At 41.7% G+C, this 25,628-nt stretch overlaps 1 protein-coding gene across 2 annotated transcripts in view; it reads right to left on the bottom strand.

Annotated features, from left to right (window-relative positions):
• Positions 1-2,916: 2,916 nt before the first annotated feature.
• Positions 2,917-25,628, bottom strand: part of LOC135505066 (arf-GAP with dual PH domain-containing protein 1-like) — a 34,651-nt gene continuing 11,939 nt past the window's right edge. The window contains exons 2-10 of one of the 2 annotated variants that reach the window (XM_064924129.1): positions 22,210-22,340; positions 21,534-21,625; positions 18,491-18,573; positions 10,434-10,546; positions 9,835-9,999; positions 6,967-7,050; positions 6,353-6,487; positions 6,011-6,239; positions 2,917-5,272 (exon numbers count right to left, since the gene is read on the bottom strand). In XM_064924129.1, the coding sequence (XP_064780201.1) occupies positions 5,244-5,272; positions 6,011-6,239; positions 6,353-6,487; positions 6,967-7,050; positions 9,835-9,999; positions 10,434-10,546; positions 18,491-18,573; positions 21,534-21,625; positions 22,210-22,340 (1,061 nt within the window). In that variant the 3' untranslated portion in view covers positions 2,917-5,243. The remainder of the gene's footprint in view (positions 5,273-6,010; positions 6,240-6,352; positions 6,488-6,966; positions 7,051-9,834; positions 10,000-10,433; positions 10,547-18,490; positions 18,574-21,533; positions 21,626-22,209; positions 22,341-25,628) is intronic. The other variant, XM_064924130.1, reaches the window with a different exon arrangement.

Raw genomic sequence — 25,628 nt, 5'->3', positions numbered from 1 at the left:
GGCACATACTGTACGTACAGTGGCTTCGGGCAAAGTATTCAGACCCCTTGACTTTTTACACATTTTGTTACTTTACAGTGTTTTTCTGAAATCTATTACATTATTTTTCCCCCCCAGCAATCTACACAACACGCCCCTTAATGAGAACGCGAAAATAGGTTGATACATTTTTGCACATTTATTACAAATAAAATGCAGAAACACCTTATTTACATAAGTATTCAGACCCTTTGCTATGATACTCAAAATTGAGCTCAGGTGCATCCTATTTCCATTGTTCATCCTTGAGATGTTTCAACAACTTGTTTTGTCCGTCCACCTGTGGTAAATTCAATTAACTGGACATGATCTGGAAAGGCACACACCTGTCTATATAAGGTCCCACAGTTGACAGTGCATGCCAGAGCGAAAAACCAAGCCCTGAGGTTGAAGGAATTGTCCGTAGAGTGCCGAGACAGGTATGTGTGGAGGCACAGAAGGTCCGTTGAAGGTCCCCAAGAACACAGTGGCCTCCATCATTCTTAAATCGAATATGTTTGGAACCACCAAGACTCTTTCTTGAGCTGGCCGCCCGGCCAAACTGAGCAATCATGGGGAGAAGAGCCTTGATCAGGGAGGTGACCAAGAACCTGATGGCCACTCTGACAGAGCTCTAGAGTTCCTCTGTGGAAATGGGAGAACCTTCCAGAAGGACAACCATCTCTGCAACACTCCACCAATCAGGCCTTGATGGTAGAGTGGCCAGACGGAAGCCACTCCTTAGTAAAAGGCACATGACAGCCTGCCATGAGTTTGCCAAAAGGCACCTAAAGACTCTCAGACAATGAGAAACACGATTCTCTGGTCTGAAGAAACCAAGATTGGCCTGAATGCCAAGCGTCATGTCTGGAGGAAACCTAGCATCATCACTACGTTGGAGCATGGTGGTGGCAGTATCATGCTGGGGGGGGATCTTTTTCAGAGGCAGGGACTGGGAGACTAGTCAGGATCGAGGCAAAGATGAATGGAGCAAAGTACAGAGTGATCCTTGATGAAAACCTGCTCCAGAGCGCTCAGGACCTCAGACTGAGGCGAAGGTTCACCTTCCAACAGGACAACAACCCTAAGCACACAGCCAAGACAAGGCAGGAGTGGCTTCGGGACAAGTCTCTAAATGTCCTTGAGTGGCCCAACCAGAGCCCGGACTTGAATCCGATCTAACATCTCTGGAGAGACCTGAAAATAGCTGTGCAGTGACACTCCCCATCTAACCGGACATGGCTTGAGAGGATCTGCAGAGAAGAATGGGAGAAACTCCCCAAATACAGGTGTGCCAAGCTTGTAGCGTCATACCCAAGAAGACTCAATACTGTAATCGCTGCCAAAGGTCCTTCAACAAAGGGTCCGAATACTTAGGTAAATGTGATATTTAATTTTTAAATTTGTAATACATTTGCAAAAAATTCCAGGAACCTGTTTTATCTTTGTGGGTATTGTGTGTAAAGTGATGAGGGGAAAAAATATTTAATATATTTTAGAATAAGGCTGTAACTTAACAAAATGTGGAAAAGTCAAGGGGTCTGAATACTTTCTGAAGGCACAGTATGGAGACATGCGCTAATGGAAGCATTTCCTGGCCACACAGACTGGCAGGAATCAACACTCTACCACACTTTTCCTTTTGTAGACAATTTATCCAGAGCATCTTACAGTATTCGGTCCATACATTTTCATACTGGTCCCCTGTGGGACTCAAACCCACAACCCTGGCGTTGGAAGCGCCGTGCTCTACCAACTGGGCCACACCGGACATCTAACCAGAACTATGTTACTATAACTATGTATTACGATCTCACTGTTATAACCTAGGAATGACATTTTTTTGTAACAACCAACCCCTTGAGTACAAGGTCTGTTTGCATATGTGTAAGCTGCACAGCAGTTATCATGCTCCTTGAGCGGGAGTTTGTGCATGCAGTCAGCACACGCCAGTCCAGATCTATAATAATATTGGTTCTCCACACTTCACAACTGCTTAGCCGCACTTCCCACTTCCCTCTGAGTGTCCACCCAGCACCCAGCTTAACACTAGAACTCTCCCTGGATGGAACTCCAACAGCTGTCTGAGCTCTCCAACTGCCGCCTCTAGGAACAGCTGTGTCTGTCCATGTCCACTCATCAGTCAGCACAAAGAATCACACAGCTTTGGAGGGTGCCCTCTCCATATCCATTCTGCACACATTCATACTGAGAACACACACACACACACATGCACAAACAAACAAACACAGGCACGCACAAACAAACATAGGCACGCACAAACAAACACAGGCACGCATACACACAGTTTGTGAGAGAAGAGGTTTTGAACTACTAGAGGGGTGGTTTTTTCTTCTCTTCAAATGGGTACAAAATACAATATTTGAGTGTGAACTAAGGACTCTTTTTACACTTTTCATGCCATTATTATGTGATGGGTCAGCCTGCGGGACCTAAAATTGAGTGAATACCAACAAACAGCGTTAAAGATGCACTCCAGGATCTTAAGCACAACAAATTTGTAACATAATCACACAAAATTGATTACTTAGTACACAATTTGATGGTGTAGTACACAAATAACAGGGACCCGTTTTGGCTGAAATTATAAAACAATTTGAGAGTGCATCTTGTGGGGTTCCTTGCATTTTCTAGTGTAAATTTGTGCAGAAAAAAAGTTTGTAAACCCATGTGCTCGAGAGAGAGAGAGAGAGAGAGAGAGAGAGAGAGAGAGAGAGAGAGAGAGAGAGAGAGAGAAGTGACAGAAAAAGATACCCTTCAGAGAGAGGGAGCTCTTATCATTATGATGAAAACCAACCTAATGCATCATTACACTGTTCCTTCCACATTACTTCATTATTCGTTTGATAATATTAACACAAAGTAAACAAGAAAAGGTCAATAGGATTGTCAAGTTTATTTCACTGGCAGACCTGCAAAATGATGATGCACGTTGTGGTGATGTATGACATGACCCATAGTGCCCTCTAGTGTTTTGCAATGGTAAACACACTTTAATTTAATCAGCTCGGGGAGATGAAACATACAGTACCAGTCAAACTTTTGGACACACTTTTTTATTCAAGTTTAATTACTATTTTTTTTGTTTTACTATTTTCTACATTGCAGAACTAAGAAATAACACATATGGAATCATGTAGTAACCAAAAAAGTGTTAAAATAAATAAATAAACTTGATAGTTTCTTCAAAGTTGCCAACCTTTGCCTTGATGACAGCTTTGCACACTCTTGGCATTCTCTCAACCAGCTTCACCTGGAATGCTTTTCCAACAGTCTTGAAGGAGTTCCCACATATACTGAGCACTTGTTGGCTGCTTTTCCTTCATTTTGCGGTCCAATTCATCACAAACAATCTCAATTGGGTTGAGGTCGGGTGATTGTGGAGGCCAGGTCATCTGATGCAGCACTCAATCACTCCTTATTGGTAAAATAGCCCTTACACAGCCTGGAAGTGTGTTTTGGGTCATTGTCCTGTTGAAAAACAAATGTTAGTCCCACTAAGCACAAACCAGATGGGATGGCGTATCGCTGCAGAATGCTGTGGTAGCCATGCTGGTTAAGTGTGCCTTGAATTCTAAATAAATCACTGACAGTGTCACCAGCAAAGCACCCCACACCATCACACCTCCTTCATGCTTCACGGTGGGAACCACACATGGAGATCATCCGTTCACCTACTCTGCGTCTCACAAAGACACAGTGGTTGGAACCAAAAATCTCAAATTTGGACTCATCAGACCAAAGGACAGATTTCCACTGGTCTAATGTTCATTGCTCATGTTTCTTGGCCCAAGCAAATCTATGTTTCTTATTGGTGTCCTTTTGTAGTGGTTTCTTTGAAGCAACTTCGACCATGAAGGCCTGATTCACACAGTCTCCTATGAACAGTTGATGTTTAGATGTGTCTATTACTTGAACTCTGTGAAGCATTTATTTGGGCCGCAATCTGAGGTGTTGTTAACTCTAATGAACTTATCCTCTGCAGCAGAGGTAACTCTGGGTCTTCCTTTCCTGTGGTGTTCCTCATGAGAGCCAGTTTCATCATAGCACTTGAAGGTTTTTGCAACTACACTGTCAAGAACTTTCAAAGTTCTTGACATTTTCCAGATTGCCTGACCTTCATGTCTTAAAGTAATGATGGACTGTAATTTCGCATTGCTTATTTGAGCTGTTCTTGCCATAATATGGATTTGGCCTTTTAAATAGGGCTATCTTCTGTATACACACACCTACCATGACACAACACAACTGATTGGCTCAAGCGCATTAAGAAGGAAAGAAATTCCACAAATTAACAAGTCACACCTGTTAATTGAAATGAATTCCAGGTGACTACCTCATGAAGCTGGTTGAGAGAATGCCAAGAGTGTGCAAAGCTGTCATCAAGACAAAGGGTGGCTACTTTGAATAATCTAAAATATATTTTGATTTGTTTAACACTTTTTTGGTTACTACATGATTCCATATGAGTTATTTCATAGTTTTGATGTCTTCACTATTATTCTACAATGTAGAAAATAGTAAAAATAAAGTACACTGGAATGAGTAGGTGTGTCCAAACATTTGAATGGTACTGTATACAGTATGATATTAAATACATTTACAATCCTGTTGCATGAAGCAGCATTCACTGAGATTCAAAATATTTACATTTGCATTTCAAAAATAAATAACTGCCATGATGAGTAAAACCCTAACCGTGTACAGAAGCATAGGTTGTCAGCACCTTGAAAGTTAAATGTATGCAGATTATGCAGAACAATCTGAGAAATTGCATACATCCACTGGCATCAAAAGTGTCAAATCAATAATTAAAATGACAGTACTGCTCTCAACAAACACGGCGAACATGACTCCTTAGTATACAACAAGGGATGCTGATCACAACACTTAGAGCAGGGGGTGCAGTTTGGAGGGTCGATGTGGAGAGCAGCAGCAGGGGCATTGATGTTTCTGTGTCCTTTTCTCTCCTCTCAAACCCCCTGACCTCTAACCCCAGGTTTGGGTATCAGGTCAGGAGAGGTGGAGAAGAAAGTGTTTTCTATTGATACCTCTCTCCTCTCGGATGCATTTCTTCCATGTCTACCATCTTGCTCCCTCTGTAAAGGTACACTAGAACCCCATAGACTTATTCTGGGGTCTCTGTAGAGAAATCCTGTCTGTTCTGGTCTTAATCCAGTAGACCGACAGCTCTAGCTCCAGTCTCAGGGCTTGTGTTTGAAGTGGGCCTCCACTGCACGGTGAAGAACAGAAAACCAGTCAGTGTTACCACAACATAGAGATATAATTACATAGAGATGCATATAGACACTGTATAGAAAGAGGTAATCACACAATACATTGCTTTGGACTACAGGTGCTGTATCTTAACTTGATCTTCCTGCTGTTGCAGGAATTTTCCTGCAAACCATGAAATGAGAACTTGTAGTGTATTCAAGGTTTAAAAAGGCTTCTAAAGTTTGTAATCGGAACATTAAAATGTCAGATTTGATTTGCTAACAAAAAATGTATCAACACCTACAACATTTTTCCATTCACATTTCCTGTTGCTGCAGGATTATTTTCCTGCTGTGAGAAGCAGGGGCAAATTAAGATACGGCATTTGTACCTCTAAAAACACATTGACAATCTATACTTAAATTAATTAATACCAACCCTTGAGCTAGGGAGTTACCCGGTGTGCAGGCTTTTGTTTCAGCCTGGTCAAAAAACATTGGCTTCAACCAAGCAACTGCATGTGAGAGCTTGACTAGTTAAACTGGGTGTTGTACATACCCTGCAAACAGTACTGCAAAGATGAAACATCTGCATAAATGCATACTCCAGAGTACACCTAACCTAGTGCATACTCCAGAGTACACCTAACCTAGTGCATACTCCAGAGTACACCTAAAATAGTGCATACTTTTGAGAACACCTAATCTGGTGCATACGTTTGAGTACAATTGTATAATGCATCTTACTGACTAACCTGCATACTCCTGTGGTCTCATGGGCCTGTTGATAACCCTCTGGAAAGCAGTGATCCAGTCTTTCTGCTCCGCCTCCGTCTCGCAGGCAAACAGGAACTTCCTGTCTGGTGTTACTATGGTGATGCCATGGTTCCAGTGGTAGCCCTGGGTGGAAGGGGGAAGGCCCGGGAGCACGGTGTAGCTGTTCTCCTTACTGCCGATGAAAACCTCTCCCCTCGCATAGGCATCCTGAGAGAGGAGGGGGAGAGAGGCGGGGAGGAAGAGAGAGAAAGAGATCAGAGAAGAAAGTATGCCGCAGAATCAAAAGTTATGAGGAGTATGGTGTGATGCTGTCTCCTCACCAGAGGATCTTTGAAGTACATGAGTCTCCTGTCATCCATGGTGAACCACCTCTTCTTAAAGCCCTCTGTGTGTTTTGGGCCCGTTTTCTCCATGAAGCCCTCCTTCATGAAGCTACGTGTCAGTTTGGGCACCAGCTGAAGGAGAAGACAAGAGAGAAAACAATATAATATTGTCTAATCTGGTGTTTAATAGTGGTTGTTCGGTTATAAACATCAGTGTAAGAACTTGACGTACACTATGAAATCTTAAACCAGGTTTATTCACCCCAAAGCATGGAACAGTGGAAGAGACAAAGACATGGTTCTACCAGTGGTTTATTTATACCCCAATTTGGGGTGGAGTCTCCTCCTTCTCGCTAAACATTGCATCTTTATTGACAGGCAGGAAATTAAGTGATACTGGCAATAAACTGTTCCTTCTCCCTTAATGTGACCTGACCTAATTACATTGATCATATACATTCCTCCTACAGATATTCATTAACTTCTGGTGTAGACTCTAGACTATGTCACCCCTCATGTCTCTAGCATAACTAATGATTAATAATATTCAAAGTTCAGAAATCCGAACCCATTATTGTCATTTCAAAGTACTGCATGTGTTGTGGCCTCACCTCCTCGTCACTGGCTCCAGGGAAGGCCACCTGAAGGTAATGAAACCTGGCAGCTCTGATAGCGTTGAACCAGTCCACCATTTCCTACCAAAATAAAGACACAAGAGCATCCTAGTCAGATACATGTCATATTCAGAGTCATTCCTACATGTAATAAAATAAACCTGATACAGTATAGAACATAGGAGACATGATTAAGCTATTATATCCATAGCCACGGGAAGTAGAGGTGCTGAGGGTGCTGCAGCACCCCCTAAACAAATCAGAATTAGAAAATATATATTAGTACAAATAAATATTATTTTTGGATACATTTTTTTTCTCTCTCACAAAAGTAGTGCACTGCGCCTTTACTAGTCCTGTATTCGCAGACCAATAGATATTTGTAACGTGGGGGAAAAATGTTTTCAGCATCTCCGCTTTGGCAGAAAAGGTAGCTGTATTGTTGTACACTTGAGTGAGGACCCAAAAGCGGTTTAACAAAAACAGAGTTCTTTAATGAGAACACAGGAAAGACATAGATCCTCTTCAGACGTTGATAATGGCAAAAATAGACAACCCGCAGAGAGGGCGACAAATGAAACATAAAGTCCCTCTGATAAATAACAAGAGAGTCCCCTTCTTAGCAGCAGAGGAGAATAGCTGGGTTAGCGGCGACAGGGTGCAGGTCGCTCTGGGTAGGCGCGGGTCATAGAGGAACAGTGGTACCTGATCTCACGTAGCATCAGATGAACTGGACACAGTGCAAACGAAAGACAGTTAGCTGAGTACAGGATGCACCTGCCAGGCAGATTCCGACAGGATAGGACAAGGATGAAGCAAACGAGACGATAGCTTGCTTCTGGCATGAGAAACTCAAACGAGAATCTGACACCGAAAGTAGCAGGAACAGAGAGAGAAATAGAGACCTAATCAGAGGGAAAAAAGGGAACAGGTGGGGAAAGGGTGAACGAGCTAGTTAGAGGAGATGAGGAACAGCTGGAGAAGGAGAGAAAGAGAAGGTAACCTAATAAGACCAGCAGAGAGAGACAGAGTGAAGAGAAAGAACAGGAACAAGACATAATAAGACATGACATGTATAATTAAGAACAGTATCTTGCAGGATTCAATAGTTGGAATTGTAAGAGTTGACTGGATTCCAGAAAGAACAAAACCATGTCCTCAAACATTTACATCAAAAGGTGAAAAGTTATGGGCAAAGACCCAAAACATCCACATCAATTTGAATAACAAAAAACAGAAAAAAAGCAATCTTTTTGCCATATTAATTTACCGTCCTTTACAAGCCACTAAATATCAATATACATTACTGTATTGTACATAGGCTGATCATCGAAGTTTCTACCTGTAGACATTACATCACCACGAAGAAAAACTATACACAATACAGTAATTGAGTACACTGAGACTCATGTGGGTCAGTTGGTAGAGCATAACACTTGCAGCACCAGGGTTATGGGTTCGATTCCCACAGAGGACCAGTACGATGTATTCACAATGTAAGTTGCTCTGGATAAAAACATCTACTAAAATGTAAAAGGAATGAAAAGACTATTTCAGTTCACATAGAAATAACTTGCATTTGCAAAGTATTTCACAAAACTAGAAAACGTACTCAAGTTACAAATTCTGGTAAACAAATGTTTTCACAAAAGTAGTGCATTGGGCCTTTTACTAGTCCTGTATTTGCTGCAAAAAAAATTCAGCACCTCCATCCCCAAACGACTTCCCCCAGCTATGAAAATACCATGACATGGCAGCTTTACTATTGCTGTTCTGTTCAAGCCTGCTCTTGTGTCTGTTGACCAACAGATGGGGCTGTACACGCTGTGGCTTTCATCCCACAGAGAATGAAAGTCACAAAATTGTCTATATTGTAAAAATTCATGAAAACATACATGAGCTTTTTTGGATTTCATTTCAGGTTAGAGTTAGGCATATGGTTAGGGTTGGGTTTATGGCTAGGGTCAGGTTTAAAATCTGAGAAGAGAAATTGTACAAATAGGCAGGGTCTATGACTTTGTGACTGTGGTAACATGTGACGACCACAGAGAAGGCTGACTCACGACTGAGAGAGATGATCATCTGGCGTGCTAAGCAGTAAACCCTCAGAGAAAAACAGCCTATGTGCCTGCTAGCCAGCCAGCCAGCCCTTTGTGTAAACAACTCCCTCCACATTTCTCTAAACAGTTCCACATTTCTCAGATTACATGGCAGGATTACGAGTAAAACTACATGTCACAGTGAAGACTGATGTCTACTGATTAAACAGACATTTTCATTTCCACTCTCACTCAGTTATCCAGAACAGCCCATCTCCATTAGAGACCTAGACATTGAAATAGTACAATCAGATTTAGTTGAACAGACTAAATCAGAGTTCCATGACATGAGGAACAGCAGCAGATTGGGTGGAACAGCAGCAGATTGGGTGTACCAGCAGCAGATTGGGTGTAACAGCAGCAGATTGGGTGTACCAGCAGCAGATTGGGTGTAACAGCAGCAGATTGGGTGTAACAGCAGCAGATTGGGTGTAACAGCAGCAGATTGGGTGTAACAGCAGCAGATTGGGTGTAACAGCAGCAGATTGGGTGTACCAGCAGCAGATTGGGTGTACCAGCAGCAGATTGGGTGTACCAGCAGCAGATTGGGTGTACCAGCAGCAGATTGGGTGTACCAGCAGCAGATTGGGTGTACCAGCAGCAGATTGGGTGTACCATTGAAATGTAGATTCCTCATGCATAATATCTCTAACAATTCAGTGCATTTACACCAAACCATTGGCTATACCGGCATAAACAGATCTTGGACCAGGCTACATAAATATTGCCCATAGTCCCTTTTGTCACAGTCAACCATATGTGTCACCTTAGAGTCGCTGTGGTACACAAAGATGTTCCTGGTGCTGTTGTCTCTAAGGTAGGTGATCTGCAGGCCGTAGGGGTTGCCTATCTTAGCCGGCTGGAACGTAGCGTTGAGAGTTTCAATCTTCATCACCGCCTTGGGGTCCCGCGCCTGGGGGAGATACACAAACTATATAGTACAGAAATACGGGGGGGGGGGGATACCTTGTCAGTTGCACAACTGAATGCATTCGAACTGTGTCTTCCGCATTTAACCCCACCCTTCTTAATCATTATACATATAACTTGTTAGAATAACACATACTGTATGTTTACAGTAAACACGAACATGACATCTTTTGAGGCATTTGTTTGCGTATCCTTGTAGACACATACCAGTATACTGTACATAGCCTGCTATACAAGTATTCATGTTTAACTTCAGGTGGTTAACTTCAGATGGTTAACTTCATTCAGATGGTTAACTTCAGGTGGTTAACTTCAGATGGTTAACTTCAGGTGGTTAACTTGAAAGCTAGTAGCGTAAAGTTAGCTGGAGATTACATTTCCTAGCAACATGCTTGTATTCATGTGCGAGAGCATTCGTGTTGACTCCAGCCTTACCTCCTGCTTGCTGAAGTACTTGAGCGCCCCCTCTCGTTCCGACAGAATGAATTTCCGACTGAGGAACTGACAGTTGTCTCGGCCCCGTTTCCATAGAAACCCCTCTCTGTACCCTGGGTAGATAGAGACACACCAGACAAACTCAGACAAACTGACATAGTGGAGGTGAAAGAGAGAGAGATAGTAAGACAGAGATATGGAAGAGGTGGGAGAGAGAACATGAGAGAAAGAAGGAGAAAGAACTCTCTGGTGTAATAAAGAAATAGCAAAGCAGATGGTGGGAGAGTGAAAGAGAGACAGAAAAAGAGAGGCTTTAGCAGAAAGAGAGTGCATGACAGAGAGGAAGTCAAAGAAAAGATGACAGGGAGAAAAAATAACCTCCCTGATGGTAAAGTACATCCTTTTACATGTTAATGACACAGTGCTCTATTTAAGCAACAAGGCCCGAGGGGGTGTGGTATATGGCCAATATACCATATAAGCCCTGTTCTTCGTCACGATGCAACACCCTTAATCGTGGTATATTGGACATATACCACAAACCCCCAAGGTGCCTTACTGATATTATAAACTGGTTACCAGCGTAGTTAGAAGAGTAAAAATACATGTTTTGTTATACCAGTGGTATACGGTTTGATATACCACGGCTTTCAGCCAGTCAGCATTCAGGGCTCGAACCACCCAGTTTATAATTCTCAATAAGTTCTTCCCAGTCTATTTTTGGCCCTCTGACAGACAGGAAGTAGTTTCATTATATGATGTGGCAGTACAGAGCACTGTATGTAATTCATTACAGGCTACACATGCACTTCATCTCTCTAACTCTCCTTCTCTCTCCCTCCTCCCCCTCTAGTTCGCTCTTTACTTCTCTATTTTCCTTTCACCTCCCTCCCACTCTCTCACTCCATGTCTCTCCCCCCTCAAGTTCCATACCCCCCACTTCTCTTCCCCCTCAAGTTCCATATCCCCCACTTCTCTTCCCCCTCAAGTTCCATATCCCCCACTTCTCTTCCCCCTCAAGTTCCATATCCCCCACTTCTCCACCCTCAAGTTCCATACCCCCCACTTCTCCCCCCTCATGTTCCATACCCCCCACTTCTCCCCCCTCATGTTCCATACCTCCCACTTCTCCCCCCCCCCACTTCCATACCACCCAATTCTCTCCTCACGCCTCTGTCCCATTTTCTCCTCCCTCTCATCTCTCCATCCCCTGGTGACGGAGATTTGTGTCTCTCTTTTCCCAGTCTGACATGAATCATTCACCTTGCATTACCTCATCGATCAATAACAACCTCCCCCCTCCACCTCCCTCTCTTTCTCTGCATACAGAATCAATACTGCCATCGACCACTGGGGAGGTTAGTTTACTACCACTGTCCTTGCTCTACAGAAGCTAACAGAACATCTCGGACCCTGAAGAGGGTAGAAACTATGGATCTATTGATTTTAGCCCTGGGTACATCTGATGCAAATGCATTGATGATGCAAATATATGTGATACAAATATATGTGATGCAAATATATATAAACTAATATAAATCTCCTGCCCAATGCATCCATCTGTATTACAGCCAGTCATACAACTGTGTGTGTGTGTGTGTGTGTGTGTGTGTGTGTGTGTGTGTGTGCGTGCCTCTGTGTGTGTACATGTGTGCGTGTATGTGTGGCTGCGCAAGACGCATGTGTATGTGTGCACATAAAGAGGAAGTTGAATCTCATGGTAAACAGACAAGGTCATCTTTATGAAATGGGAATCCAGTCTGGCTCCAACAAGAGCAAGATAGCCTTCACACAATGAAACAAGACTCATTCACTGACACTGTCTCCGTTAAGTAAGAACGCAAACAAGCACAATTACGAATACAAGGCAAGACAGTCACTCTGCCTTTATCCTATGCCTCAGTCATCCTTTCTCAAATCAAATAAGATTTTATTTGTCACATGCGCCAAATACAACAGGTAGATCTTACAGTGAAATGCTTACTTACAAGCCCTTAACCAACAATGCAGTCCAGGAAATAGAGTTAAGAAAATATTTATTAAATAGCTAAAGTAAAAAATTTAATAAAATGTAACACAGAATATCTTAAATTCATAGTTCCCAAACAAAGCATTTCTGTGGAAAGGACTTGAAATATTCTGACTAGATGATGCAGGGGTAGAGGATTTGAAATATTCTGACTAGATGATGCAGGGGTAGAGGATTTGAAATATTCTGACTAGATGATGCAGGGGTAGAGGATTTGAAATATTCTGACTAGATGATGCAGGGGTAGAGGATTTGAAATATTCTGACTAGATGATGCAGGGGTAGAGGATTTGAAATATTCTGACTAGACGATGCAGGGGTAGAGGATTTGAAATATTCTGACTAGATGATGCAGGGGTAGAGGATTTGAAATATTCTGACTAGATGATGCAGGGGTAGAGGATATGAAATATTCTGACTAGATGATGCATGGGTAAAGGATTTGAAATATTCTGACGAGATGATGCAGGGGTAAAGGATTTGAAATATTCTGACTAGATGATGCAGGGGTAGAGGATTTGAAATATTCTGACTAGACGATGCAGGGGTAGAGGATTTGAAATATTCTGACTAGATGATGCAGGGGTAGAGGATTTGAAATATTCTGACGAGATGATGCAGGGGTAAAGGATTTGAAATATTCTGACGAGATGATGCAGGGGTAGAGGATTTGAAATATTCTGACTAGATGATGCAGGGGTAGAGGATTTGAAATATTCTGACTAGATGATGCAGGGGTAGAGGATTTGAAATATTCTGACTAGATGATGCAGGGGTAGAGGATTTGAAATATTCTGACGAGATGATGCAGGGGTAAAGGATTTGAAATATTCTGACGAGATGATGCAGGGGTAAAGGATTTGAAATATTCTGACTAGATGATGCAGGGGTAGAGGATTTGAAATATTCTGACTAGATGATGCAGGGGTAGAGGATTTGAAATATTCTGACTAGATGATGCAGGGGTAGAGGATTTGAAATATTCTGACTAGATGATGCAGGGGTAGAGGATTTGAAATATTCTGACTAGATGATGCAGGGGTAGAGGATTTGAAATATTCTGACGAGATGATGCAGGGGTAGAGGATTTGTCACTAAACTCAAGGTTTTATTCGTATTTGCAAATTGTTTAGGCAATGCTTTGCTGTCATGACAGAGAAGGACTATTTGTTTGCTAGATTTTCCATAGCTCTACATCCATAGCTTTGCATAGGCAAAGCTTGTGTGTGTGTGTGCCTGTGTGTTTGTCTCTGTGTGTGTCTGTGTGTGTATGTGTGCATGTGCTTGTCTCTGTGTGTGTGTGTCTGTGTGTGTTTGTATGTGTGCTTCTCTCTGTGTGTGTGTGTGTGTGTGTGTGTGTTTGTGTGTCAACTGTGGAGGTCATGACATTTTGTCAGCCGGTGATTGTCAAGCAAATACAGTGCCTTGCGAAAGTATTCGGCCCCTTTGAACATTGCGACCTTTTGCCACATTTCAGGCTTCAAACATAAAGATATAAAACTGTATTTTTTTGTGAAGAATCAACAACAAGTGGGACACAATCATGAAGTGGAACGACATTTATTGGATATTTCAAACTTTTTTAACAAATCAAAAACTGAAAAATTGGGCGTGCAAAATTATTCAGCCCCCTTAAGTTAATACTTTGTAGAGCCACCTTTTGCTGCGATTACAGCTGTAAGTCGCTTGGGGTATGTCTCTATCAGTTTTGCACATCGAGAGACCTACATTTTTTCCCAACACCTGGATATGTTTATTTTTGAACCATTCCATTGTAGATTTTGCTTTATGTTTTGGATCATTGTCTTGTTGGAAGACAAATCTCCGTCCCAGTCTCAGGTCTTTTGCAGACTCCATCAGGTTTTCTTCCAGAATGGTCCTGTATTTGGCTCCATCCATCTTCCCATCAATTTTAACCATCTTCCCTGTCCCTGCTGAAGAAAAGCAGGCCCAAACCATGATGCTGCCACCACCATGTTTGACAGTGGGTATGGTGTGTTCAGGGTGATGAGCTGTGTTGCTTTTACCCAAACATAACATTTTGCATTGTTGCCAAAAAGTTCAATTTTGGTTTCATCTGACCAGAGCCCCTTCTTCCACATGTTTGGTGTGTCTCCCAGGTGGCTTGTGGCAAACTTTAAACAACACTTTTTATGGATATCTTTAAGAAATGGCTTTCTTCTTGCCACTCTTCCATAAAGGCCAGATTTGTGCAATATAAAACTGATTGTTGTCCTATGGACAGAGTCTCCCACCTCAGCTGTAGATCTCTGCAGTTCATCCAGAGTGATCATGGGCCTCTTGGCTGCATCTCTGATCAGTCTTCTCCTTGTATGAGCTGAAAGTTTGGGAAGATGGGGACGGCCAGGTCTTGGTAGATTTGCAGTGGTCTGATACTCCTTCCATTTCAATATTATCGCTTGCACAGTGCTCCTTGGGATGTTTAAAGCTTGGAAATCTTTTTGTATCCAAATCCAGGTTTAAACTTCTTCACAACAGTGTCTCGGACCTGCCTGGTGTGTTCCTTGTTCTTCATGATGCTCTCTGCGCTTTTAACGGACCTCTGAGACTATCACAGTGCAGGTGCATTTATACGGAGACTTGATTACACACAGGTGGATTGTATTTATCATCATTAGTCATTTAAGTCAACATTGGATCATTCAGAGATCCTCACTGAACGTCTAGAGAGAGTTTGCTGCACTGAAAGTAAAGGGGCTGAATAATTTTGCACGCCCAATTTTTCAGTTTTTGATTTGTTAAAAAAGTTTGAAATATCCAATAAATGTCATTCCACTTCATGATTGTGTCCCACTTGTTGTTGATTCTTCACAAAAAAATACAGTTTTATATTCAAGGGGGCCGAATACTTTCGCAAGGCACTGTAACTGCTGGTCTCTCGGTAATTGACCGTTAATGAACATTTAGCATCTCCTGGCTTCCACGCATAGCCTACAAGCTACTGATGCAGACCTTTGGAACATCTACATTTTAAAAAGTCTCATAAATCCATAGAGTCCACCATCACAATAAATATTTTTCTGAATTTTAGACAGGTCTAAAGAAACATGATAATAAGAAAATGTAGATTTCAGAATAACAGAATAGAATACTTCTTGTCCTTATGTTAGGCCCTGATCTGGCTATGACATATGGCTGTGGGCTACACTAGTTCATTTAGCAGACAAGATTTGCTTAGAATTCCTTGGCATTATTGTAAATCATTGTATAGTATGAAGAATACAATTGAACATAGCTGACTGAAATAGAAAGAATGTTTTCGCCAAGATATTTGGGAATGGGCACATGCGGCTATTCTGTGTTGAGCGGTTAACAAACAAACAGCTCTTTCTATATGCTTCATTTAGAGTTATTTATACAACTTTAGTTGTGATCAAAACATATAGACCAACGTTTGCATTTTTTATACATTCTAAGGCTGCATGAAAGGCATGAACTCTGCTTTGTTACATGCGCAGGCTGGACACACTTCATCAGTCTCTCATTCACAAATTGACAAGCACTTGATAATGTGTCGAATTTCCCAGAGGCATCCCCTTTGTGTGGCTGTAATGCCACCTAAAAAACTCCATGCCTTTTTTGGCCAGTGGCCATTGTGCCCTTGGGCTGAATATAATAATTATAATTCCCTTTTCTTGGCAGAGTGCTCCGAAGCACCTCTCCCTCACATGGCTCTCTCAGATAGCTCAATTCTTATTAGCCAATTCCATTCACGTGATTGGGTATTTCTCACAGGCACAAGTGAAGACAGACACATCGGGGATGCAACTACGTGTGTCCTTATCCAATTCCAAGGCGCACATTGAAGGATATTGGAGGAACTTTCCACATTAACATTTCGTCAGTCAACAAGCCGAACGAACAGCAAAAGCACAAGCCTAACAACTTTTGTACTAAGTGGGATAATAGATTGAAATAGTAGATTGACATAAGCAGCCTATCTCTCATAGGACAAAAGTGGACCTATTCTAGTCTGTGCGTGAAATAAATATTCCAAACATAGTCTGGGACAGATGCGGGATGCGATAGATCCCAAATTAATACAACCACTAGAAACGAGGCTTACACAACAGATCAGATCAACTTTTTTATGGTGAAAATGACCTTCCCCAAATTTGCCAGTTAGTCTCTCCACCTGTTGTAAAGCGGATTAATGTGCTTAATTTTAAGAATATATTTGGCCACTTTAGTTGTGATACAAACCTTATCAAAACATATAGGCATATGGGCTAGGCTACATGAGGTGTGTGACTATGATTTTAAAAAGGCATCATTCACAAGTGATAATACAGTAAATAATTCACAAGTGATAGGCTAATATTGTCATCCATCATTCATTTTGTCTTTACATAGAGTGCCTCCGGAAAGTATTCAGACCCCTTGACTTATTCCACATTTTGTTATGTAACAGCCTTATGCTAAAAATGGATGAAATAAATACAAATAATCAGCAATCTACACACAATGCCCAATAATGACAAAGCAAAAACAGGTTTTTAGAATTTTTTGCAAATGTTTTCAAAATAAAAGCAGAAATACCTTATTTACATAAGTATTCAGACCATTTGATATGAGATTCGAAATTGAGCTCAGGTTCATCCTGTTTCAATTGATCATTCTTGAGATGTTTCTACAGCTTGATTAGAGTCCACCAGTGGTAAATTCAATTGATTGGACATGATTTGGAAAGGCACACACCTGTCTATATAAGGTCCCAGAGTTGACAGTGCATGTCAGGGCAAAAACCAAACCATGAGGTCGAATGAATTGTTCGTAGAGCTCCGAGACAGGGTTATGTCGAGGCACAGATCTGGGGAAGGGTACCAAAACATTTCTGCAGCATTAAAGATCCCCAAAAACACAGTGGCCATTCCTAAATGGAAGAAGTTTGGAACCACCAAGACCCTTTCTTGAGCTGGCCGCCCGGCCAAACTGAGCAATCTAGGGAGAAGGACCTTGTTCAGGGAGGTGACCAAGAACTCTTCGGTCACTCTGACAGAGTTCTAAATTTCTTCTGTGAGAACATTCCAGAAGGACAACAATCTCTGCAGCACTCCACAAATCAGGTCTTTATGGTAGAGTGGCCAGATGGAAGCCACTCCTCAGTAAAAGGCACATGACAGGCCGCTTGGAGTTTGCCAAAAGGCACCTAAAGACTCTCAGACCATAAGAAACAAGATTCTCTGGTCTGATGAAATCAAGATTGATCTCTTTGGTGCTCAGCATATGTGGGAACTCCTTCAAGACTGTTGGAAAAGCATTCCAGGTGAAGCTGGTTGAGGGAATGCCAAGAGTATGCAAAGCTGTCATCATTTAACACTTTTTTTGGTTACTACATGATTCCATATGCGTTATTTCATAGTTTTGATGTCTTCACTATTATTCTACAACGTAGAAAATAGTAGAAATAAAGAAAAACCCTGGAATCAGTAGGTGTGTCCAAACTTTTGACTGGTACTGTACGTGTGACTTTAAAAAAATGTAGAATGCACCATTATCATGCACCTGCCTCGAAACAGGGGCAGGGGAAAAAATACATGTAAATCTATGCACTTAACTAGCGAATGGAGGAAGCTTTTCCCGTGGTTCATTTTCATGCCAGCCTGGTAGGCTATACTCCTGTTGTAAACATAAGCAATGTGCTAAATACTAGGAAAGTAGAGAAATAAATATAGTAGGCCTAGCTTATAGAAAGCTGATGGGATCCTCCTATTTTTAAGAGGACATCAACACTGTTTTCTCACAAAATTGCATAGCCGATAGAAATGTTGCACAACATGAGCTTATGGGCTCTAATGAAGTGTTTGATTGGATTTTCGAATACATATGCATTGATAGAGGGACAATAGAGTGCTGAGTACTAGGCAGTTATGAAGTATGGTAGGCTACTAATGAGCATCAGCACCCACAGCACATGAGGAAGCATAATTACTGTGAATTTGACTGCCGTCATGACTGCCGGTGTGGCGGTAATATGGTCACCGTAACAGCCCTAATGTCAGCTCACCTGCAGAGTAAGGCTCCTGTTTCTCGATGAACTCAAACTCGTTCCTCTCGTACCTGGCTCGGATCCATTGCTCCCGCAGTAGCCTGGAACACAATGACGCAATGGACGTGTTTCACCTTCTCTCAGGTTTCTCTATAGCACAGGTGCCATGCTGTTAGCTGAAAGGGTGACGGGATAACAAGCTGGGGGTTTGGGACTTCGGCCACATTTCTACTAATCTTGCTGTGACAGATTGTCTCTTCCTTTCACCTCCATTTCCCGTATACACACACACACACACACACACACACACACACACACACACACACACACACACACACACACACACACACACACACACACACACACACACACACACACACACACACACACACACACACACACACACACACACTTTTACTCCAGGATAAGAAGATTGATGAGAGTGATAGAGGATCTATCTTTAGATCGATCTTTAGTTGTGTGTGACGAGGAGAACATCGCCATGCCAACAACAGCATCTCCTCTTTCTCTCTGATAGACCTACATACAGTATAAAAACAGCTCTTTCAGATGTTCCTATCTTTCTTTCCTGTCACTTATAATCATGTCAGTATGGTCAGACAGTATTTTGCAGCTTTTCCGAAAGCACAAGAACCAAATCATTCATAAAGAAATATAGGTGAATATGTCAATGTGCCCTTGAGCAAGGCACTTAACCCTAATTTATCCTGTAAATCGCTCTGGATAAGAGCGTCTGCTAAATGACTATTTGGCAGACGCTCTTATTCAGAGCGATTTACAGGATAAATTAGGGTTAAGTGCCTTGCTCAAGGGCACATTGACATATTCACCTCGTCAGCTCAGGGATTGGAACCGGCGACCTATCGGTTACTGGCCCAATGCTCTTACATGCTAGGCTACCTAGATTAAAGTAATCCATTCGATTGACACAAAAAAATCTGCCTCTCACTATCAACTCTCACACATGTAATATGCTAGTTGGTTTAGAACCCACAGAGAAGAGTAATGGCACAAACAACACACTGTTTTTCAAGAGGCATACATCTGCAGTGTATTAGTCACCAGAGTTGGGATTAATTCCACAAATTCCATTCGAATTAAATTCCCTGTCCCTGTAAATTGAATTGAAGTCGGTCTTTGAATTCAGAGATCATTCACTTCCTCTCTCAATTCCAATGTTAGGAAAATTCAGTTTAAAAAAAATAAATAAATCCATTAATTCCATTAACTGGGAATATATTTAATTACATTTCAAATAAATTGCATAAATTAATTCCAATATTGGAATATTGGAATTTCAAATGAATTGGAATTGACCCCAACCCTGGTAGTCACACTTCACACTTTTGCCTCATATGAAGTCGGAAGTTTACATAGACTTAGTTTGGAGTAATTACACTTGTTTTTTAACCACTCGTTTTTCAACCAAATGTCTTATCAACAAACTATAGTTTTGGCAAGTCAGTTAGGACATCTACTTGTGCATGACACAAGTAATTTTTCCAAAAATTGTTTACAGACTGATTGCGTCACTTACAATTCACTGTATCACAATTCCAGTGGGTCAGAAGTTTACATACACTAAGTTGACTGTGCCTTTAAACAGCTTGGAAAATTCCAGAAAATTATGTCATGGCTTTAGAAGCTTCTGATAGGCTAATTGACATAATTTGAGTCAATAGGAGGTGTACCTGTGGATGTATTTCAAGGCCTACCTTCAAATTCAATGCCTCTTTGCTTGACAACATGGGAAAATCTAAAGAAATCAGCCAAGATCTCAGAAAAAACATTGTAGACCTCTACAAGTCTAGCTCATTTTCATTCATTTCCAAAAGTCTGAAGGTACCACGTTCATCGGTACAAACAATAGTACGCAAGTATAAACACCATGGGACCACGCAGCCGTCATGCCACTCAGGAAGGAGACATGTTCTATCTCCTAGAGATTAATGTACTTTGGTGCGAAAGGTGCAAATCAATCCCAGAACAACAGCAAAGGACCTTGTGAAGATGCTGGAGGAAACAGTTTCAAAAGTATCTATATCCACAGTAAAATGAGTCCTATATCAACATAACCTGAAAGGCTGCTCAGCAAAGAAGAAGCCACTCCTCCAAAACTGCCATACAAAAGCCAGACTACGGTTTGTAACTGCACATTGGGACGAAGATCGTACTTTTGGAGAAATGTACTCTGGTCTGATGAAACAAAAATAGAACTGTTTGGCCATAATGACCTTCATTATGTTTGGAGGAAAAAGCCGAAGAACACCATCCCAACCGTGAAGCACGGGAGTGGTAGCATCATGTTGTGCGGGTGCTTTGCTGCAGGAGGGACTGGTGCACTTCACAAAATAGATGGCATCATGAGGGAGGAAAATTATGTGGATATATTGAAGCAACATCTCAAGACATCAGCCAGGAAGTTAAAGCTTGGTTGCAAATGGGTCTTCCAAATGGACAATGACCCCAAGCATACTTCCAAAGTTGTGGCAAAATGGCTTAAGGACAACAAAGTCAAGGTATTGGATTGGCCATCACAAAGCCCTGACCTCAATCCTATAGAAAATGTGTGGACAGAACTGAAAAAGTGTGTGCGAGTAAGGAGGCCTACAAACCTGACTCTGTTACACCAGCTCTGTCAGGAGGAATGGGCCAAGATTCACCCAACTTATTGTGGGAAGCTTGTGGAAGGCTACACGAAACGTTTGACCCAAGATAAACCATTTAAAAGGCAATGCTACCAAATACTAATTGACTGTATGTAAACTTCTGAAACACTGGGAATGTGATGAAAGAAATACAAGCTGAAATAAATCACTCTCTACTATTATTCTGACATTTCACAATCTTAAAATAAAGTGGTGATCCTAACTGACCTAAGACAGTGCATTTTTACTTGGATTAAATGTCAGGAATGGTGAAAAACTGAGTTTAAATGTATTTGGCTAAGGAGTATGTAAACTTCCGACTTCAACTGTACATACCAACGGACCGAACAATGTAGTTAGCTCATTATAACGCAGTGACGTGGGTGACTTACTTGCAGTCTGTGTGTTTGGGTCTGTAGTAGAATGCTGGAACCTTCTGTTCGTACTTAGCTTTGGCTGCTTCGTTACCCATGGCAGCCATTAGCTGACGATAGACGGAACAAATCCATTAATGTATTGACAACACATAAGGGGCATTTTTAAGACTGATATTTATAGGAAGGAAACTAAGAGTAGTACTAAATTGCAGTCCAAGCATCTTGTTTTCTGTCTTTATGTTTCCCTCTGGGAATTATCAGCAACTCCAATCAACATGTCTTGTTGTAACTTTAGTCTGAGAATCCTCTATCCCTTCTAACACCCGGGTAGTGCTAAGCCGAGTCTATCACTCTCCCTCAAGGCTTTCACTCCCCAAATCTCATCCGTGGTGGTCTCTTGGAGTTGACATTATTATTGCATTTAGAAATGATGAACAAGTCCCTGTGAGAATTAGGCTTTCCAGTCTGAAGAAGGCAATGTGCGAGACACACTACTGGAACTGACTGATGGTCTGATTTTTGTTGTTGTTGTTTGGCCTAAAATGGGCAGACTTAAGAAGTTGGATGGCAAGATCTGATCTCAAATCAGGTTGTAATTGGCAATAGGTGACAACTGTAATGAGGACCAATGTGATGCAATATAATATACATTGATTCATGCTTCCCCCTCTGGTACAGTAGGGTTACTGACCTCCACCTCTGAGGCCTCCCATGACTCCTGCTGGACGGACTTGACCCTGCTGATGTGGGGGATGCCTCTGTGGAGGAGGGAGCAGCCCTGGCACACAAACACACCCAAAGTCACCGACGCCCAGTCTGGCTCTGAGGAGAGAGATGGGGAAGCGGGAGGGGACAGAGGGGAGGGAGAGGCAGAATGGAGAAGGGGGGAGAGAGCAGGGGGATAGAGCGATATGGAGGGAGAGGGGGAAGGAACAGAAGGGAAGATACAGGGTCATAAACACGGTGCAACAGAAGGGATATGAGCTCAATGTTCAAACTATAAATATTAAAAGTGCTGACGCCCGCACTTCTGAAAGGTATTAGGTGCAAAGTAAAGAGGCCAATATAACTGAAGGAGTAAAGGACACGTGCTGCGTAGAGAGAGAAAGAGAAACAGATACCGCGTGTGTATGTTTGTGTGTGTGTGTGTGTGTGGACAAAGGGGAAATAATATTTAGACTTAGCACAGGAAACAGGCTGAGATATTCACTGAGAAAAATCCACAGACAGTATTAAAGCACTGTTCATTAGAACACCAGGCCATTGCTAGTCTATTACACGCATGCACCCACGCGCACGCACGCAACCACGCGCACACACCCACACAGCCACTACAGAGATCTGGCAGACAAACACATGAACTCTGCAGAGAGCACTTTGCTATGGAAGGAATAGACTGCATTGTATCAGCCACAAACATGAATATGAACATGCACTTGGGAATTTTTTGGACACAGCATTAAGATGAGAGGTCGACCGATCATGATTTTTCAACGCCAATACCGATACCTATTATTGGAGGACCAAAAAAAAAGGCTGATTTTTATGTATATATATTTGTAATAATGACAATTACAACAATACTGAATAAACACTTTTATTTTAACTTAATATAAAACATAAATAAAAACTATTTGGTCTCAAATAAATAATGAAACATGTTCAATTTGGTTTAAATAATGCAAAAACACAGTGTTGGAGAAGAAAGTAAAAGTGCAATATGTGCCATGTAAAAAAGCTTAACATTTAAGTTCCTTGCTCAGAACATGAGAAATTATGAAACCTGGTGATATTCACAGTTAAGAAGTTTTAAGTTGTAGTTATTATAGGAATTATAGGACTATTTCTCTCTATACCATTCGTATTTCATACACCTTTGACTATTGGATGTTCTTATAGGCACTATTGTATTGCCAGCCTAATCTCGGGAGTTGATGGGCTTAAAGTCATAAACAGCGCTGTGCTTCAAGCATTGCTATGAGCTGCTGGCAAACGCAGTACAGTGTGGTTTGAATGAATGCTTACGAGCCTGCTGCTGCCTACCACCGCTCAGTCAGACTACTCTATCAAATATCAAATCATATACTTAATTATAATATAATAAACACACCGAAATAAGAGCCTTTGGTCATTAGTATGGTAAAATCCAGAAATTATCATTTCGAAAACAAAACATTTATTATTTCAGTGAAATACGGAACCGTTCCGTATTTTATTGAATGGGTGGCAACCCTAAGTCTAAATATTACTGTTACATTGCACAACCTTCAATATTATGTCATAATTATATAAAATTCTGGCAAATTAATTACGGTCTTTGTTTGGAAGAAATTGTCTTCACACAGTTCGCAACGAGCCAGGCGGCCCAAACTGCTGCATATACCCTGACTCTGCTTGCAATGTAGGCAAGAGAAGTGACACAATTTCCGTAGTTAATATTGCCTGCTTAATGAATTTCTTTGAACTACATATGCAGGTTTAAAAATATATACTTGTGTCTTGATTTTAAGAAAGGCATTTTTGTTTATGGTTAGCTACATTTGTGCAACGATTGTGCTATTTTTGCGAATGCGCTTTTGTTAAACCATCACCCGTTTGGTGAAGTTGAAGTAGGCTGTGATTCGATGATAAATTAACAGGTACCGCAATGATTATATGCAACGCAGAACAAGCTAGATAACCTAGTAATATCATCATCAACCATGTGTTGTTAACTAGTGATTATGTGAAGATTGTTTGTTTTTTATAAGATAAGTTTAATGCTAGCTAGCAACTTACCTTGGCTCCTTGCAGCCACAAGGTACTTTTGATGCTGCACTCACGTAACAGGTGGTCAGCCTGCCACGCAATCTCCTCGTGGATTGCAATGTAATCGGCCATAATCGGCATCCAAAAAGGCTGATTACCGATTGTTATGAAAATTTAAACATCGGGCCCTAATTAAATCGGCCATGCAGATTAATCTGTCGACCTCCATTCAAACACATACGCACGATTCTGAGAGAGAAATTGTCTGACTGAATGACCTAATGCATTGACTCTAAAGAGAGCATTCATCCAGGAATTGCATAGACCTTTGAAAGACTTTAAAAACACCATTAACATAGCCTAATCAGCTGATACCTATTATGTTTAAATGTGTGTGTCCGTCCAAAACTGCTGTTTGGGCTCAACGTATAAACTTCAATATCGTTTCAGCTTGCTTCAGCTCAATGCTTCTACTCAGTCTAATAGTTCCTGAGCTACTGGAACCTCTCATAATGTAATCACATTTTGCATGGCTGGCGGGACCACCCTCTCAGCAGCTAACCCAGGTCTGACATCCAGTTCTAACAAACCACATTCACACAAACATAGAGAAGGCTCTTCCAAACCCACATTCTTTGTGTTCATCTCTCACACACATACAGAAATTGGGAGGAGGAAAGAGAGAGATAGAGGTTGTGGGCCCTGCTTTGTGTGGACTTTGTGCCATCTCTCCATTGTATCCTTGCGCTCCGACTTCCCACGATATGTAATCAGGGTGTGGCCTCGTGTCCATAAACAATGACTCCATCTCTATGGAAACACTCTGCATCAGAACAGGCCACTCTACAGGGGGGGTCACTAGGTATGTGAATCAGAAAGCAGAGCAGAGACACCACCCAGGAGATTGTCCTGACTGATCAACAACACAGAACACATTGGCTTTTGTCACTGGGATTTCCCTCAATGGAAATGGTCATCCACATGACATGACTGTTAATATCGGTGTGGAAAACACCACCGTTAACACACTTTGGATTCCCCTTGTGTGCGTGTGTATGCACCAGAGGAGGCTGGTGAAGGGAGAACGGCTCATAATAATGGATGGAATTGTATTGAAGACCACTCCCCTGCAGAAGAACTAATCGCTCCAAATTGGTCTAGGCCACGCCCCTTCCCACTACACCTGTTGTCCCTCCCAAATCCCCACTCCTCAGCCCCTTTCCGCCTGACCATAACACATCCTCTGATGACGAAGCCAGATGTTCCAGGTTTCCACGGGTGACATTCTCTTCCTTCCCTTCTGAGTGAAATAATCAGTAGGAGCCTTATGTATTACGTAGTAGTGTTTATGCAGCAGATGCC

The sequence above is a fragment of the Oncorhynchus masou genome, chromosome 18 (genome assembly GCF_036934945.1).
Source record: "Oncorhynchus masou masou isolate Uvic2021 chromosome 18, UVic_Omas_1.1, whole genome shotgun sequence".
NCBI lineage: Eukaryota > Metazoa > Chordata > Actinopteri > Salmoniformes > Salmonidae > Oncorhynchus > Oncorhynchus masou.
Note: the sequence above shows the minus strand (reverse complement) of the source record. Positions and strands in the feature narration are given on the sequence as shown.